General features: G+C 33.2%; 1 protein-coding gene across 8 annotated transcripts in view; it reads right to left on the bottom strand.

The window, feature by feature from the left end:
* eml1 (EMAP like 1) overlaps nucleotides 1-20,108 on the bottom strand; it is a 107,058-nt gene that overhangs the window by 64,702 nt on the left and 22,248 nt on the right. For 5 of the 8 annotated variants that reach the window (XM_056476769.1, XM_056476770.1, XM_056476771.1 and 2 more), the window contains exon 1: nucleotides 18,581-18,946. The exons of 2 other annotated variants lie outside the window; for them this stretch is intronic. In XM_056476769.1, the coding sequence (XP_056332744.1) occupies nucleotides 18,581-18,725 (145 nt within the window). In that variant the 5' untranslated portion in view covers nucleotides 18,726-18,946. Of the gene's footprint in view, nucleotides 1-2,100; nucleotides 2,337-18,580; nucleotides 18,947-20,108 lie in introns of those variants that run through there. One more of the 8 variants, XM_056476775.1, reaches the window with a different exon arrangement.

Here is a 20,108-nt window from a genome sequence, read left to right as displayed (position 1 = left end):
CATTTATATCTATTTATGTATTTATTGCATCATCTTGCAATAGGCATGGGCTGATATAAGATTCTGACGGTATGATGACCATGGATAAATGGATAAACGATTTGATGGTATTGTGATTATTGCTCTAAAATATATTATTTTTAAATGTCTGGGTAAAAAACAATACATTTTTCCCCCCTTCGAACGCAATATGTTTTATTTTGAGAAACATTTAAAATATTTTGGAGCAGTAAACATGTCAGGCTAAATAATTAAAATGAATCTTTGACTTCTGCTGTTTTCATTTGTTTCAAAAACACTGATTTCTTTACAGTTTAAACTGCATTTTTCTATCTTTCCTGCTGGAGATACTGTTGTCCTAAAAACAAAACAAAAATAAAATAAAAATAAAAATAAATAAAATATTAAATAAATAAAAAATCCTACACATACCTTAGGAACGGTATTAAAGTAAACTTTGGCGATTTTAAAACCTTGACTTTTCCAAACCGCAATATCCTTGAAAATGGTTATCGTCCCATGCTTACTTTGCATCATATACCAAAAAACAAATTACCGCTTATGCAAGAGGTTTCTAACACCGTGTCTATGGGAGGACAGTAAATTTGTCGTTGTTCTCTCTTCTGGCTGCCGTTATCAGTCTCCTTTTTTTCCTTTTATCTAAAAGTCTTGGTAACACCATCGTGGAGTTTTTCTTTATTATTTCAGCAAATAAGATTGTAAAAAATTATCTGTTGTACTCTTCCATTCACTGCACTCTAAAGGGAGTCGCACACCAGATGCGCACACCAGATTTGAATCAGGGTACGCACACTGGCGCCGCAAGTCAGTTGGAAGTATCGCACATCAAACGCGCACATTTGCATGTTACTTAAAATGAAACTATTCAGGTGAAGCTCTGTGGCACGACAGAAATATGAACAGAGTCCTAAGTCATAGCTGGGCACCACAGACAGTCGCCAGCTTGCGGCACTGGTGTACATAGCCTAATTGAAATCTATGTTTAGAATTGTAAAATGCATGGCGCTGTGAGGCGCATCGCCAAGTGGCGCATCTGATGTGAGACCGCCTTGCGACTCAGGACACGGTTCATATTTCTTCCGCACCACAGAACGCCATCTAAATGGTTTTATTTTAAAAAACATGCGAATGTGCGTGTTTGGTGTACTCCGTGACCAAGAAACCCAGAAGTGTAAAGGGTCCATCTGTATTTGGATCCTTATTAAAATGCAGTGCTTGCCTCTAATTTAAAATCAAATGAGGACATGCAAAGTACATTGTATATATGAAGATATTTATTTGTCTGTGCAACTTACTTTTTTGATTATCTTTCGATTTTCAATTTAGTTTTGTTATATTTGCATTGTACAAAGAAAAGTGCAGCAATAGCCTAATGAAAAACACCTTTTCATGTACAGTATAATGTCTTCAGTCTCATTTTGTTTAATTGTGAGAAAATTGAATCATGAAATTAACACTGATTCAAATTGAATCACATTTTCAGTAATTAATCCATCCCTACTGAATGCTGTATTTTTAAAGAGGAGAAACAATTAGACTCAGCATTGCTATTACAGACTCTAGCTGTAGCTCAAGAGTCAGATTAGCTTTATTTTAATGACTCTGGGACAGCTGAGATAAAATCAAAACACTATTAGCTATATTTTAAAAAGGCGGGGGGAGGGGTGACTAAATATCCACCACTCTGTCTCCATATTTTAGTTGTCATTACATGTTTTACATGCTCTTGCTTTTCAATGCATAGGCTAAATACATATCAAATTATGTCAAAAAAAGCAAATGTTGCTTATATCTAAAGTAAAAGTCAAACCTTTGAGGAAGAAACTTCTAAAAGTGACAGTATCAATAAAATACAAAGTCTTAGGTAAAAGTAACTTGAGGAAGAAACTTCTAAAAGTGAAAGCATTGAGAGTATCGAGTATCGTATCGAAGTTTGAAATTCCAGTATAGTGACAACACAACAGCACACAGAACTCTCCAAACTACAACAACAACACACATATCTGTCTCCATGCCTCAATCTGTCTCCGTACAACCTGAGACAGACAGTCACCACAGAGATGAGAAGACAAAACCGACCTGGAAAAGGCACGCTGGAGTAGAGCAGTAAACGCTGGTTGTGCTGATTCATGCTCTCCTGAGAAATGGCACAAACGACGGGGAGCAAAACGAAGAGAGACGACTGAGGATTTTGGAGGAGTCGCAGAGGCTCTGACTCACAGAGCAGGAGAAAAGTAGGACAGCATTAACTCATGGCTGGCTCCGCTTTCCCGCTTCTGACACAATGCTCTTTTCAGTGAGAGAGTGAAAGCCTGGCCTTTCTTCTGCTGCTGAACTCAGGGCATTGTGTGAGCACATATAACAAACGGCCCAGAAGAGCAGGAGGGTGGGCGGTTTAAATAAACTCAAGTGTTGTTCTTGGGCTGGGTTTGCGGATGCTGTGCGGTAATGACACTGGATGTTACATGCGGAAAATCATATGTCAAACCCCTTGCGCTGCACAGCTGAGCTGATGGAGAAGAGAAAGCGTGTCAGTGCAGCTATTGTTCACTGAAACCAAAAAAGATTCGGTAACACTTTATTTTGATGGTCCATTTGAGTATTAGTAGACTGTCTGCCTGTTTAATATCTGTTGATACTGCTCCATCAACAGACATTTAACTGACTATAAGAAACTTAGTAGGTACATATCAGCTTACACTCACCCTAACCCCAACCCCAACCTTACAGTCTACTTATAATCTAATGAGAATTAGTTGGCAAGAGATGCAATGTAACTTCAACAAACGAACCATCAAAATAAAGTGTGACCAAAAATTCATTCGAAATTTTAGGTTTAAAAAAAAAAAAAACTACCAAAAAAACAAACAAAGATAAGAAATGTTGCAACTAACTCAATTTAAGCAATTTTTTAAAGTGCTAAATAACTAACAATGTATAATAATTTAACTCTAATAATGAGCAATCTATATTTTCAATAATATTTAAGCTATGCTAATGCTGGTTAATAAAAGTTCATGTTAGTTCACATCAGTTGTGATTAAGTAACAGTTTAGTTTCAATTTCTTGTTTGATTCAGTTTTAAATGGCAAACTATCAGTTTGAATTTTAACATTGCATTTCAGTAAGTATGTTGTGTTATTGTCATTTACAGCTTTTTTTAAAATTACATTTAAAAAAATTCAATGAACTGATAAAGCTTTTTATCTTAAAATGTATGACATATATGTTAAATGTTTAACATCAAGTCTAGACGTTTTGTTCAGTAGGTCATGTTAACTAATGTAGTTCACTAATGTTAACAAATAAATAAAAATGCTCATTGATGCAGAAACTAGGATAGATTTGCAATGTGTTATGTGTCATTGTTTTTTTTTTCCATTATTACATCATCATCATCATTATTATTATTATTATTGATATCCCTTTTGCCATCATCACAGAATACTACATTTATCATCACCAACTTTAGTATTATTATTGATTTTTTTTCTTTTTTTATTGTGATTAGCATTATTATGACTATTGGAAAGCTAAATACTTGATTATATCAATAATATTCTGACTTTATTGCTGTTTATATACATTAGTATGAACCCCTGTCACAACCCTTGTGTTTTGACGCATTGAACGGTCATCATAATCTTAAATCCTTGACATTTTTTAATTTTTTGATTTTTTAAATAACGTATGAAAATTTATGTATATTTACAATTGAAGTCAGAATTATTAGCCCCCCAGTGAATTTTTTTTTCTTTTTTAAATATTTACCCAATAAAAATGAATATTTATGAAGAAAAAGTATAAGCAAATATTCTAATTATTAAGCCTAACTACAATGAAATATTCAAATATAAAAAAGTAACGTAAATGCGAAACATTACTAATTTTGAAAAGATTATAATTATTAATAATATTTTTAAAAACCCTGATATGTGCTTATCAGATATTATCAGAGTCCTGCATCCTTATATAATCTATTCAGAAAAAAAGCACAGGCTCTCTGTGATTTCCCAGTGGTGTACAATTTCCATCTGATAATGGACGCTCTAACAACAAATACTGAAAAATTCAAGTATATAATCTCAGAAAGCCTTTTGAGTTACCTCTGGTCCGCACCACACACTGTACTATATATGAAAGACATGCACCATGTTTTGCCATAGAAAAGCATTAGCATATTTTGCAGCAAAATTTGAATAATCCTGTGTGCTTGACACCCCCACAAAGACCTCTTTGTTTTGAAAGCCCTTGAGAGAATGAATGAGGGGAATATTCCAAAAAATCCTCCATAATGTACAAATATAGCACAATGGTAAGGCTTCTGCGGGATGAGTGCTTCTATCTATCCATTTTATTTTTTCAATTCAGTGAAAGTCAAAGGGGGTCAAAATAATATCAGATGCCACTAACATTCATTAGCCTACATGAACACACACATTTCTCAAATAAAAAAGTTTTATTTTATTATATTTTATTATTTGTTTTAAGGATGACAAATGTCAGGTTTGGAACAACATGAATGTATATAAATGACAAAATGTACATTTCTGTGTGAAGAAATGCTTTAAAATTGATTTTTAGTATTGATGTTTTAAATATTTACATTCTAAAATTCTATAAAATAAATTAATATACTGTAGACAGCCATTTTTAATTCCAGCAATATTCACAAAACATTAAATAATTATTTTTAAAAACCATACTGAGCCTGATATTTTGTTCCCCTTCAGATGGGGAACTCCAATGCTATGTGGAAACTTCCACTATGGGGATTTCGTCAGAAACCAATCATCTGAAAGAGTATAAAAATGGGCCAATGAAATGCCAATGAGTTGGCAGCGTCAGCGTGCACAGCTGGCGTCAATGACAATCAGTCATGCTATAAAGACGCAGCCAGTGCCATGCTCGACATCCTTTTCTAGCTGAAGAGACTTTCACGCTCAACAGCTAAGCTAAGTTGTGGCGAAGGAACATAGCATTTCCGTTCCCCCCCTCGGGGAACGAAGGGTTACTTTAGTAACCGTAGCATTTAACTATATATTATGTTATTTTCTATATAATTAAATATTTGCTTTAATAAAGTCAAAAACCCCTTTGGTAAGTCACATAAAAGTATGATTTCAGCAATTATAGTGGCAGGTTCCTGCCACTGAATGCAACATAAAAAGTAATAATTCTAAAAAAGTTTCAAATAAACAGAGACACTTTGTGACTGTATGAAAAAGTACATTAAAAGTACATTTAAAGAATCACAAGATAAAAAGTCACAATTAAGATAAATAAAGCTGGCACCATTTATTTTTTTACTAATCCGACTTCAACTGGCTTCATCAGGAAATAATTTATAATAATAATATTTCTCATTTACTTAATATTTAATCTCCCTTCACATCCTTTTAAAAAAATTCTATATTAAAATAAATTTGAATACTAAAAACTGCATTTCAAATAAATGCTGTTCTTTTAAGCTTTCTATTATTCCAAGAATGTGGCAACAAAAAGTGGCAACAGTTTCCACAAAATGCACAGATAATGTTTTTAACACTGATAATAACAGAGAAAAATCACACCAAATCAGCACAATTTTAAATGATCAAATTAAAATGTGACTTCATGATTACATGATTAAATTACATTTTAAAACAGAAAATACTTCTTTAATTTGTAATAAAATTTCCCTCTATCTAGTGTCATTTTATTAGAAGTTTTTATTTATTTATTATTATTATTATTATTATTAATTAATTTGTTAAATTTTTTCCATCTGTATGCAGTTATTCTCTGATGTTATGCACTTACAGTATGTATCTAATACTTCATCTGGTATTTATGTGTTTACATATTTACTTGTTTTGTTAATTGAGTTAATGAATGAGGGGTTAGATGATGGGATTAACATGTATTACTGTTTACCTCTCTCAATATTTAACTTGTTTTGTCATACAAAAGACCAGTACAAAGACTGAAAATAAAACAAGAACTTTCACTCTATTAGCATGTTCACTATATTGTTGAATCAAATGCATCTTTGGGGGTCCATCTTTCAAAAACCTCAAATACATTGACTGACCTTAAACATCTGATGCCAAGCATTTATAAAAGAAACAAACATGCAAGAGAAAGAGAAAGTGAGCGAGCAGCACTAATGGCTGTCTCTAACAGAAGGCCAGAGCAGATGATGGTGTCAGAATTGTTATCAGCAGTGTAATGGCAGATAAAGAGCCAGAGCAAGTCCATCAGGGCTCTGCCACATAACAAACAACAGTGATGTCAATACATTTACTAGAAGACCACTTTTAGCCCTGCAATTTTTTTATGAGAGCACAGCTTGAAGAATAACAGCACAAAAGCCATAAGGAAATCGATGGCTAGTTTTGAAGTAATCGGCAGTGCTAGAAGAGTTATTTTCTGAGTATCAATATTTATCTTCCAATGCAAGTGACAGCAAGTGTCATTTCAATGAGAAAATGACAAATAAATGATTTCTTCCATCTGTGACTCTGATGAATCCCATTTGGATTTCCTCCATTTATTTAATTCCTACCATGGTTGTTGAGAGCTTATGTTTAGAGTAGGGATGGCATCGATTAATCAACAATTGATAAATATGGCATTAACTAAATTTACCAACTATTAAACAACTAGATTAAACATAGATGTCATTGTACTAAAACAATGCTAGACTGCTTTAAAGGGATAGTTCACCCGAAAATGACATTTCTGCCATCATTTACTCACCCTTCACTTGTTCAAACCTATTTGAGTTTCTTTCTTCTGTTGAACACAAAAGAAGACATTTTGAAAGATTTTCTCATTAAAATATCCAAAAACTATAGAACAATGTCATATTTTTGGCTGAATTATGTACACTACATTAATCCCAAATGCTCTAAAGACAATTTTTACTAGTGACACGTACCGTATCCTGTGTCATCATGCTAATGATGTCATACACATTCGATTTCTGGTTTGGTTATATAGAAATCAAGAAAACACTAAAAGACACTTTAATATGTTGTGTGTTTTATTCGATTGCACAAAGCAGCATTATAACAGAACTGTATAATGTATTTAGTAGAATACAACATCGCTGCTTCTTCTGCAACTGATCATTGAAATAGAAGCTTCGACTGTGGCATAATAAAAGCTCCACTGCTTTCGCACCACATTGTGCTAATTTCTCATCAACTTCTTTAGTGCTCTTACTTTTTTTTCTTCAACAGCGTTCAGTCTTAAGGTTATACTCAATTAATCCAAAATTTTCATCTGTAATTTTTGCCCAATAAAAATAAATTCGACCAGACGTTGCGTCAGTCGTACTAACACGCTCCCTCCGAAACTTTCGTCCATCATAAAAAATTAGAACCAAGTTCAATCCGAAATAGCACTTTAAGAGGTGTTTTGACAGTTCAGAGCCACCGTACAAGTGGAAGGCAAAATACAAAATGAAGTCACTTTAGCCACACACAGATAACTTTATGACAAACACAGTGCATAATATAAGACAGAATGTAGTGGACAGTTGAGAATCCCATGCTGGATTCAGTGACTGGAGCACCTCTGCCCTGCTGCTGTTTGGTGTGTGTCTATACATTTTTGACATACTGCCCTTAGACATTATAATAAAAAGCTAGACGCCTAGTTCACTTCAGTCCGTTGCTCCAATATGTCAATGCATATAAGCAATTTATCAAAATTCTACTAATTTCCTGAAATAAACTTGCATTTGGGATTAATACAGTGCAGCTCTTTGATAAAGAGGAGGACTCTCCTTCCTCTCCATGCACATAATATTCCTCTTTCTTTTTCTACTTTGGAGAAAAGAGGAGAACAAAGTATCACTGCTTGAATTGACCGAAGTGTTCTGCATTTTATGTATGCGTTTACGTGACAAATTTTTCAGATATGAATATAAAAAAAACGCATATTAAATTTCAGACAGATTGCAAAGACCTTTACTCTAGAGCTGCACGATTAATCGAAAAAAGATCACGATCTCGATTCCACTCTGCACACGATCTTAATTCTGCTTTTCTATGATTCAGCCAATTCAAGGTCAGGAGAGAAGCGTAAAGGTGGACACACAAGTCTTAACAGCAGCATGGACAGCAATGCGCAACATGGACGCCTCCAAATGGCGTTAAAAGTGTCACATACTGTATTTATAAGGTATAATTCACCCAAAATTGTCATTTCTGCCTTAATGTAATAATGTAGCCGTGGCTGTGAAATGACACATGAGCTGACGGACTTTTTGTTTACTACCGAAATAAAGTTACTACCGCTAAAAAAGTTGTAAATAACGTTTACACAGAGCGATCGTTTGGGAATCGCGCTGGAAGTATGATTTGCATGTGTGTTTTTTTATTCCAAAGTGACGGCAGCGTTTTATAGTTATGATTATAACAAGCACTTGATATGTTTGTTCTTTCATAGCGAACACAAAATGTTGTGCATGAAAAAAAATGTTTACTTGGTCAGTATAACTACTCTAGCCAATATAATGTTTAATATAATGCAAGAGGGAATCTGATAATGACAAATGTTTCATTTTACCAGTCAAAAAAAGGTCTAATAATGTTGTAAATGACAAATGACAAGCATTAGTCTCAAACATAATAATTCAACTTTATAAATATGAATAATTGTATTCTGATGTCATTACTTTACTCTGTGAATTAACAAACAGGACAAATTTAAAGTCTATAGATTTAAAGTCTATACAAAACTTAGCATTTTAACCAACAGTAAACCTACACATAGGCCTAATATTATAATTGTTGTTTTACCATATGTTTGAGAAATAACAATAATAATAGCCTACTCATATTAACCTTTATTTTACATCTAAAAAATCGTAAGAAAATCGTGATCTTTATTTCAAGCAAAAAAAAACAAACCGTTATTCTTATTTTAGCCAGAATCTTGCAGATCTACTTTACTCTGCTTAATACTACCATGATAATAAGTTTTGAATACTTTAGCTCAGTGGTTGTTAACCACAGAGCCGCGAACCAATACCGGTCTACAGATCATTTGGTACCAGGCCGCACAAGAAATCATTAATTATTTCTGTTTATTATCTGAGTCTGAACGATCTTTTATTTAAACAAATGTGTTACTTTGAAAAATGACCGTATTCTCTCGCTTACATCTTGGTCACTTGAGCGCACAAATTTAACCCACAAGCAGCAAAATGAGTAAGAAACACGTCTTCGGAAAATTGCTTTGCTAAGGGGAAAAGGCCCAGTGAAGGAGCCACGAACTGCCAAGGAATGGATCAAGTGACAGGCAACCCATTTGTCAAAAAAATCAGGTGAATCCACCATGTCTGTGCAAGAAGATCAACTTCTGAAGAACGCAAATGACGGTGGCCTTTTAGGGGCCATTCGCATATCGCATCTTCTCTAGAGTTTGCGCAAGTTCGTTATTTCAAATGGAGGTGCGCGGCCTGCGCTCACAAGCGGTGTGATGCCTTCCAGATGCACACAACTGAATGAATGCTGGGAGTGCACGCGAGTCACATGACAAGAACTGATCAGCTTTAATTTGAACGGAATATACACAGAACACCCAAACACTGCAGTGCTTTGTAATTTTCTCCATAAATAAAACTTGTATCACAGTGACAGCAATGTTTTGTCAGTTTGTCATCCTCTGAGAAAACTGTTAATGGTCGCCTAGCAACCTACAAAACATACCCCCCCACCCTCTGGTGCATGGTAAAATTGTCAAGCGTTGACTGCTCCGTGGTAATAAAACGGTTGGGGACCACTGCTTTAGCTCATCCATGAACATGATTTCTGCAGGAGACTCATAGGATGTAATAAAGACCATAATTCTATGCTCAATCAAACTACGCCTTTGTTTGTTATTAATATGTGCCCTCTAGTGGTCAAAATTACATACTTCGCCTTTAAATGTTTCAACCTTCTACTAACCTTTTATTTACAGTAAAAGCATGTTCCTTACTGTGAGCATGCTCAAGTTTTGAGTGTCATTTAGCCATACGGGTAACAATAAGAGACTAAAGTTATGGCATTATTAAACTAAACAATGAATCTTTTTTTACATGCAAATTGATATCCCTTGTTTATAGGCATTTGTTGTTCCTCCTCGCCTTGAGTTTTTTTTTGTTTGGCTGGTAACGTGAGCAGGACTTTAATCCTAATCCTGCTGCACATGCCTCCATCAGTGGCTCATAGGATAGCCAGTAAGAAGAGAGCGTCGACTGCCAAGAACACTTCTCTGGCAGCGGCCGCTGAATGACACAACAACAGTCAGGAAAACACTGGCACGCCTGCAAGAGTTTTAGATGCCAGAACACCAGATATCCTGCTACTCAATTTGCCAGATCTACTCATCATCACCAGAGTTTAAATGAGGGAGGACATGAGGTCACATTCCCTCCAGAATCCTTTAGAAAATAAACAAGGTGATGGTCACGTTTTTGGCTGAATGAAAGCACTCATTTAAAGGGTAGTGTTGAAAGGAAACTTTGATCAAAGCTGAAGATTGTGTCCTCCTTAGTTCACCCTGTATGACTCACAAAAGGAGATATCAATGTAATGTTGTTGATTGTCAATAGGGCTTCACAATATTGGAAAAATCTGATTTTACGATATTTTATTTTCCTGCGATAAATATTGCGATCTGAATACAGTTTAAATAGCACTGTTTGATGGTTTTCTGGAAAGTTTAACAGTTTTCGGATGCAGAAATTAAATTATCACAATGCACAAAAATGCTTTTCTTTCTTTGATTATTCTCATTTCTAATCCAAATATCAAAAAGATTTTAGATCAAGTAAAATATTGGGTCACACTTTATTTCCATGGTCCGTTTGTTGAATTCAAGTTACATTGCATCTACATGCCAACTAATTCTCATAAGATTATAAGTAGACTGTTAGATTGCAGTTAGGGTTAGTGTAAGTTGACGTGCTTGCTAAGTTTCTTATAGTCAGTTAAATGTCAGTTGAATGAGCAGCATCAACCGATATTAAACAGACAGTCTACTGATACTCAAATGGACCATCAAAATAAAGTGTTACCAAATATTGTCAGAAGAAGTCAAAATTAAGAGTTAAAACAAGCTAAATTATCTACCAGTGGAGTAAGTAAAACTGTCTTGTTTTTTACTTTGAAATGTAGATATTTGGACTAGAAACAAGACAAAAATTATTATTTTTTTGTTGTTGTTGTTGCATAAATCTTATAAATTCCATATAAACAAAGTAATTGAATACAATTCTGTAGCTTCTGGTCAGCTATAATTCAGACTCACCATTGCATATCCTGCGATGTGACTATTGAGAACACACACTTTGAGATATTGATGCTGAAACGATATATTGTGCAGTCCTAATTGTCAATGCAATGAAAGATAGATCTATTACGTTATATCAGTGTCACACTCTTGGGACTGATTTTATTGAAACTGCATGAGCATGTGCATATTACTGTTATCAAAACACTGCAGCATACTTTGTAATCCATCAAGTCAAGCAAGTAATCCAGTCAAAAGATTATGAAAATAAAATGACACTAAGTGAAATCTTTGAGTAATATTTATTTAGCTGAAAATAAACGTAATATTTTCCTAAATTGACGATTGTTGAGTTATTCCACATGAAAAGTACAATAGTTATTGATAAAAAATGTATATATAGTCTTTTTGAACAATACTATGGTAAAGTACATTTTTAAATCTGTTGAGGTGATTTACCCCATAATACTATAATCCCAATACAACAATAGGGTATATTACAATACACCACAGTTTACTGTCATTAAAAACTATAGTACATTACAGTATTTATTACAGTTTATCAGTTCAGCACAGTTAATACAACAGTATAATGCACCCCGGATCACCCATTGTCCTCTGTGTTTCAGCTGCTGCCATCAGGATGTCGTTTTAAAGTTTCTAATTGCAGGACAAACAGAATTAGAAATTCTTTTATAATAGTGGCCATTAGGTCATTAAATGAGTCCTGTAGGGAAGGAGATGCACCTTAAAAATGATGTATTGTCTGTTTTGTGGTAGTATTTTGGTAATGTGTAACTTCGCCTGTGTTATGGCACCATGCTGCAATTTTAGTTTCACTAAACAGGATAATAAAGTTAAGTCTGAGTCTAATGTAGTATTCATAACCAAAAAAAGTTAATAATATTATAATTTAAATTAATACTATAATTTATTCAGAATAACACACTTTACTATATTTTGGTTTAAAAATATTGCAGTATTTACTATAAATTACTATATTTTTCCATCTGGGATCATTTGTTATAATTTGTTATATTCAAAGGAATTTTAAATGCTTTAATGCTATAGTAATTCTCAGATTGATTGTATTGACTTTATACAAATTAAAATATATGCAAAACATGACCATTTCTTAAAATGCGAGAACAAATCACACACGTTTTAAATGCATTCTGAAGGTATAAAGCAGGGGTGCCCAAACCTTTTCTTATGAAGGGCCAAAAACCAAACTTGACTGAGGCTAGCGGGCCAAAGGTGAATAGTTTCCATGGGTCATTTTCGAATTTATTTAATATATAACAACATTTAATATTTAAAAATGACTAGAAAACGTTGCTTTATATTAACTAACACAGCATTGTTTTTTACATTTAATAATGAACTTATTACAGTAAAAACAAAAACAATCTCATTTATAACGCAATTACACTAGTTTTCGCCTTGATGTGCTTGCCGATGTCTTCTGTAGTCTACTATCCATCAAGTGACAGTATTTACATTTTTAAAAACTGAATCCTTTACAACATTTAATTAAAACATTTAATTTCAGTTGGCTTTTTTTGTAGCTCAGCAATAAAACAAACAAAAAAGGTTATGTCAAATTAGAAATGAGGCATTCATTCATTGAGGCAGGCATTCGCTCCAACCCTCTCCATCATTCTCACTCTCAGATGGGATGGTGGTCCAAATCAAAGGTTACAATAGGCCAACATTGGCCCGTGGGCCCTACTTTCGGCATCTCTGGTATAAAGACACAAAGTGATTATTGAAATAATTGTTTTCATTTACCACTCAAAGGATTTTCTTAAGAAACCAATGAGCAGTAAAGTCTGAGGTTAGGAGCTCATCTAAGAATCTAATACTATAATATCTGCCTAGGCAATTGCTTTGCTGACCCAGTATCCTTACATTAGTGTGCTTGGCTGATCAGGAGCTCGTGAAGCGTTTAAGAACAAATGACTTCACAGCAGATTCTGAGATCCAGGGCTGACACTGTAGTGTCGGATGAGCTCAGATTTAAAGCACACCCTCATTCAACTACCCACAATCCTGTGCTCCAATACAGGCCAAACTAACAGTCACTCGCTGGGCCAAAAACACAGTCAGTGCTGTCGAAAAGCAGAGCGTGTTTCTTTTCATTTTTAAAACAACTTGTGAAACATGACATTTAACTGATGAATGAGGCGTATGCTGAACGCGAAACACTCTAATGTCTGCCAAGAAGTTGAGAGAGAAGATTGTATAATCCCAACTACACAATCGTAGCATAACTTGAGTGTAAACACAACCCAGTAACCTACCATGATCTCATTAGCCACATGGTAAATCCTCAAACACATGACCACACAAATTAATGTCCCTCTAATACTGGATTTTTAAGTTGGAGTTTGAGGTTTACAGGAGATTATGGAGTAAACACACTACTGTGTAATGCAATAGTCTTAAAATGGTTACAATACTGTCTAAACAAATACAATTACATACTTATTATTTTAAAATATGGTTAAAATAAAATTAATATATCAATATTATATAATTAAATATTATCATTCATATTATAATTTGATATTTAATGTCATGAATAATAATAATAATAAAATAATAACAATTATTATTATTATTATTATTATTGTGGCATATTAAAAAGCTAAAATCAATTATTTTTGCTCAAATCAATCATCAAGCTGAAGTGTATTTGGAAACCAAAGTCAACAATAAAATGTACAGTGTGACAAATTCATATTACTTTTAAGATACATTATTAGTAGTCTAATCGGTAACACTTTATAATAACTACACACTATGAATAATTTATTAAGCATTAGCATATAGTGAATTCATTATTTGTTAAGCATTAACTCTATATTAATAAACGTTAGTAAGCAGTTTATAACTTCAGATCTCTATTCTTGACTTATCAGCACATTTATAATATGCTTAATAATTGTACGTTCATAATTTGTAACTGATTGATTTTTCTTTATTAAATTAAGTCTTGCATTATTTACAAACCAGTTGTATTTAAGAGTAGTTGATGGTTTTTTAGATCATTCAGAATAAGTTAGTAAATGATTAATAACCTATTGAAATCAACATTTATACATCTTATTATTCAGGCATTTATTAATGGTTGACTGACCCTTCGCTAAGCCCCGCCCTCCTTAGTTACTGTTGCTACGCCTGTCAAGCTTTCGTGCCTGGCACATGAATTACAATATGTACGCGCCAGTGTCAGACATTGCCCGGGATATAATTAGTCATTTTTGGCAAACAGGTGAAATAGGTAAAACAGGTAAAATGTAAAATTACTGTAATGTTTTAACATTGCTGAATAACAGAGTGTCAAAATACAACTTAAAATTGGATAAAACAATAACAAACTAATAATTTAACAATATAATATGATCCAACATTTCATTGTTATTTAACGATGTTTAAACTGCACAGTAATCTTATTTTAGATAAGAGTGCAAAGATTTATTTTACATTTGATACAGTTTCATTTGTGTTTCTTCAAATGAATAGAAGTGAATAAAGTCGTTTATTTTCTTCTTTTTTTTTTCCTGTTTAGAATATAACAGAACCTTTAACTGTAATTTATTGGGGATTTACAAAGCTTAAATCCTCATTAAGTCCTCAAGCATTTATTAACATACAAAGCTTAGCTTATACCTGAATAATAAGAATCATAAATGTTAATATGAATAGTTTATTAATCATTTACTTATGCATTCTGAATGATCTTCAAAAACCACCAACTATGCTTAAATAACTAGTTTGTAAATAATGCGATACTTAATTTTGTAATGGATAATGAATCATTAACAAAGTTTAAAAGAACAATCATTAAGCACATTAAACATGTGCTTATAAGTCAAGAATAGAGCATTTGTAGCTTCAGTTTTAAACTGATTACTAACGTTTATTAATGTAGAGTTAATGCTTAACAAATAATGAATTCAATATTTGCTCATGCTTAATAAACAGTTCATAGTGTGTAATTATAAAGTATTACCGTATAATCCAATCCAATATATTGTTATATTATTATTATTATTATTATTATCATCATCAAACTAATTAGGGTTGGGCAATTTATCGTTTTAACAGCGATATTGTAATGTGCACATTAACAATAGTCACACAACTGGAAGGACTTTATATGTACCAGGAGCCACAGTTCAGAACATCAAAGATTTTAGGATTCACTGAAGAGTTTATTTAGCCATTATGAAATAAAAGTTATTATTTGCATGTAGGGTATTTAGGTCAGTGACTGTGTAAGCATCCAGGTCCGAGAGGTTAATGTTTTCAAGCACAAGCAATTGTACTGTTTGTGATTTTAACAAAGATGTATTTATTAAATTATTTATACAATAAAGACTATACAGTGTTATTTTACATTGGACGATTAAATTTCTGTACCTGAATACAATGATGTAAAATATTTCACTTCTATCTATCCAATAATAATCAATAATAATCCCCATAATCTTCCAGAATAATCCCAGTTCGTGCAATTTACAAACTGTATTCCATTTACCTGTTTCCATTAGAGCTATCTGGTGAAATTGTATTCATATAGCGATATAAATCGCAGCAAAACAAAATATCACAATATAATTTTTTTCCAATATCATGCAGCCCTAATACTAATATTTAATTGTTGTTTTGTTTTTTCTTTGTCTGTTATTATTACTGGAAAATATTAAATATTTACTATCAAAATATTACAAAATTTTTCTTTAATTAAATTGAGTAACAGATGACAACAAAGCTAATTTAAATGATAATGTACATTAACAATTGTGCGTACTGCATCTATCGACCAAACTAATATTGTACAAATAATATACAACAAACTGAATTATGAGAGAATAATAATCTCTGATTCCATGAAATGATACTGGACTTATTTTTCCAATCATTTAAATAGTTTGGCATCAACATTCATGCATAAACGCATGTAACAGCACAGCATCACATTGTCCATAAGATTAGAGAGAACTTTCTTTAGTGCTGTGCTGATGTCATATGAGGTCTTTTATGCAGGAGATTAATGGTGTTTGACAGAACAGTGACACGCACTTCTATTCATCCTGGAAACAAGGAAATCCCTTACTAACCAGCACATCTCTTCTCCTCTTCTCCTCTTTTATCACAGGCCTCGAAGCACCAGCCAGCCATCATACACATGACTACAGATTACAATCAGCGTGGCAGAACAACCAAAACACCCACAACAGAACAACAGCTCATCAAATCACAATCGACATCCTCATTCTTTAACCTTAAGACTCGGGTTTCATTTTCAGTGCAGTCTGATGTAAGAATGAGTACGAGATTTTCAACTTGAACAAATGTGTAGGTCGCAAAATAACAACAAACAAACAACTTTAGTGATAGGAACAAGTAGGAAATATGCTTTAAACACAAAACAAAACATTTTTATTGGCATTGATGGTTCCACGAGGAACCTTCAACATCTGTGGAACGTTTCAATTTTTAAATAAAAGGTTCTTTAACCCTTTAACTACCCCAAAATGTTTGGATTACATTTCTTAACTCCTTCTGTCACTAGTTAACACATCCAATGCATTATTTTCAACACATGTCATAATTTCTAAAATATTAACCTTTACCAAATGGTAAATATGTCCGTTTATGGTAAAAGTACCGGACTTGATACATATACTATAAAAAAATCTGAAAATATGAAGTGTAAGACCGATTTATTCAAAAACATATTCTAAAATAAAACATTTTTGAATACTAAAATCAACTTTTTTTAGGTGTGCCATAAAATATTTTAGATTCAGAACATGTTTTCTTGTTTGTTTTTTACAATAAAACCAAAATTAAGTGTAGAGTTTGTTTTGTTTTTTTTGTAAACCAACTCTGTGTGAGCAAACCATTACTAATTCAAATGGTTATTCTTTAAATTACTTTAACAGTCATTATTTAAAACAGTCAAATTGTGGTTAAGCGTTTGATAGAGTTGCAGTCAAAGGGTTAAGGCAAGGCACACTGTAGATCAACAGGATGATTTTTTTTTACTAATTTTGACCATTATTAATTTTTTTGCATTACAACTTTTCTATAATGTTTAAATATATAAATATGACATTATTTCTTTATATATTGCTATATTTCTGATCTATAAGATCATTTAGATTTTTATTAATATCTGAACATTGAATGATGTTCAAAATTCTTGTTTATTTGTTTTCATATTAGACTCAAAGGTTTTTACATGGGGGATTTGGGGAATCTCTTTATCACTTTTTATTAACCACAAAAAAACCCCAACTAAAAACACAGTATCTGAGAATAAAATGGTTTATGCAAATTAAGTATGAACATATCCCTCTGTAAAAAAATACAATAAAATAGTTTTTTAATGTTGAAAAAATTATTCAGGTCATTAAAATGTGGTTCTTTGAAGAAGTTTTTCTTTATTTTTTCCAAAAAAAATTTTTTATTGAACTGCTGCAAAAACCATTTGTTGACCCTTTATTTTTGAGTATACACTGTATATAATGCCGGGTTCCACAAAATTACTTCATGTTGTAATAATGATAAAGTTATAAAGTTAACTTTATTGTTTTCACAAATTTAAGTGGACTGAACATAAAACAACCAAGTTGTCCCCAAAAAACTCAACTCATTTTAAATAAGTAGTTTGAACAAGCAGCAAAATTAATTTTTTTATGTATATAAAAGTTTCAAGTGCCTAAAACTCTGATAAATCAATAAAACATAACATTTTTGTAGAAACACCATGCTTTAGAAGCACTAGGTTTGGGTCGGTATAAGATTCTGACAGTATGATAACCTTGCATAAAAATATCATGGCTTCACAGTATTGTGATTACACCTCTAAAATATATTCTTTTTTAATGTCTGGGTAAAAAATAAAAACTTTTCTCCTTTGAATCCACAACATATTTTATTTTGAGACTTTTTAAATATTTTGGAGCAGTAAACATGTGCTAAATAATTCTAATAAATCATTGACTTCTGCTGTCTTAGTTTCAAAAACACTGATTTCTTTCAACTGGTCAGTTTTAAAAAACCAAACCGGCGATATACCTTGAAAACAGTTACCACCCCATACCTAGGAACCACATCACCTAGAAGCTTGTCACTCCATGGCAGCCCAGAGGAACAAACAACTTTGTCCCAAACTAGACTGAAGGAGGACACAGAGGGTAAATGAGTTCCTCAACTGAACTTGAGAAGATAAAGCTCACAAGACGGACAAGAAAACGAGTGATGAGTTTACCATTGCAGAACTGCAGCAGCGAGGAGGTGTCATAGAGACTGCTGTAGCTGGAGAAGCCGTCCTCCATTCTCGTCCTCCTCCTTTCTTCCCTCTCCGATAACTCCCTGTTACTTTCGCTGGCTGGCCACAGCGGCTCTCTGTCCATTCAACATCCAGTCTTCTTGTGGGGTCAGACTGCCAGTGTCAGCCACCATGACAACCATTCACCCAACGCCAACTCAAACAGTACTCAAAAAAAAGAAAGAAAAGAGAGGAAGAATATAAAATTGCAGGTCTTCTTGTGCTTTCCCTTCCCTGGCTTTCCTGTGTGAGAAGAATCAGCCAGGGCTTGAGCTCTGCGAGGAGTGTGTGTGAGAGCTGAGAGTGACTGACTGTTTGTGTAATGTCCAGGACACTCCGCTCAGCTTAAGTCTGACAGTGGTGAACGCACCAATCAGAGGATGGGAGGTGGAGCCTCTCTCAAAACATAAACCCTCCCCCTCCAGCTGACTGAGACACTGCTCTGATGCTGGATAGGAAACAGAAAGTGAGCCAGACAGAAGGTGGTTGCTGCATTAAAGTTGTAATAAATATAAGCTGGTGTGAATTGATATTTACAGTTTGTAAATAGGTATTATTTATACAATGCTTGTTTTGTAAATTTGGGAGTACAGATTTAGAAGGGTAGCTGTAGTTAAATCATGGAGTAAAGAGGATTAAGGATAAATGGGTGGGGATCAATCTAAGCTTTCACGTTTCATGGACGCTGACCTGTAAAACACATTTCAAGCTGTTCTGTTATAGAAAATTATATTATAAGGACTGTCTTTATATCTAAACAGACTATTGTTTACAAATAAAAAAATGAAATGACCCACATTGCAGTTTGTAAGTTTGGGATAAGTAAGATTTTCGTAACTCTTTTAAATAAAATCAGTCATACCCAGTAATGCATATATATATATATATATATATATATATATATATATATATATATATATATATATATATATATATATATATATATATTACTGGGACTAAATATTACTAAATTTAATATTACTAAATTTAAATAAACAAAATGATTCACTTTACCAATGCTGGGTTGTATTGACCCAACACTGGGTCAAATATGGACAAACATATTTTTAAAATCAAATTTAAATAAAAAATTTTTTGACTGACTAAAAATTTTTTTTTTTTGACTAAAAAACTGTTGAGTTTGTCCATATTTGACTATAGGTGTACTCACACTAGGCTATCTGAACCATGTCCAGGCATGTTTGACCCCCATTTCCCAATTCGTTTGACAAGTGTGCGTGCTCCAAATCGGGCCCATGCGCGGTTCAGTTGGCCAGGTTCGAAGAGGTGTGCCAGTGCACAGTTCGGTTGGGCTTTAGCACGGTACACTTGTAGTGTGAGTGCAAAGCGCACATGACCTCAAAACAGAAGACGTGGCGTCACATTTAAGGGACTGTTTCATATAGATTTATTAATCATTTTTACTTTTAAATAAATGCAAACTGTGATGGTTTATTGACAATAGAAC

Source organism: Danio aesculapii, chromosome 17, assembly GCF_903798145.1.
Source record: "Danio aesculapii chromosome 17, fDanAes4.1, whole genome shotgun sequence".
Lineage (NCBI taxonomy): Eukaryota > Metazoa > Chordata > Actinopteri > Cypriniformes > Danionidae > Danio > Danio aesculapii.
This window is presented reverse-complemented; position numbering and strand designations above follow the sequence as displayed.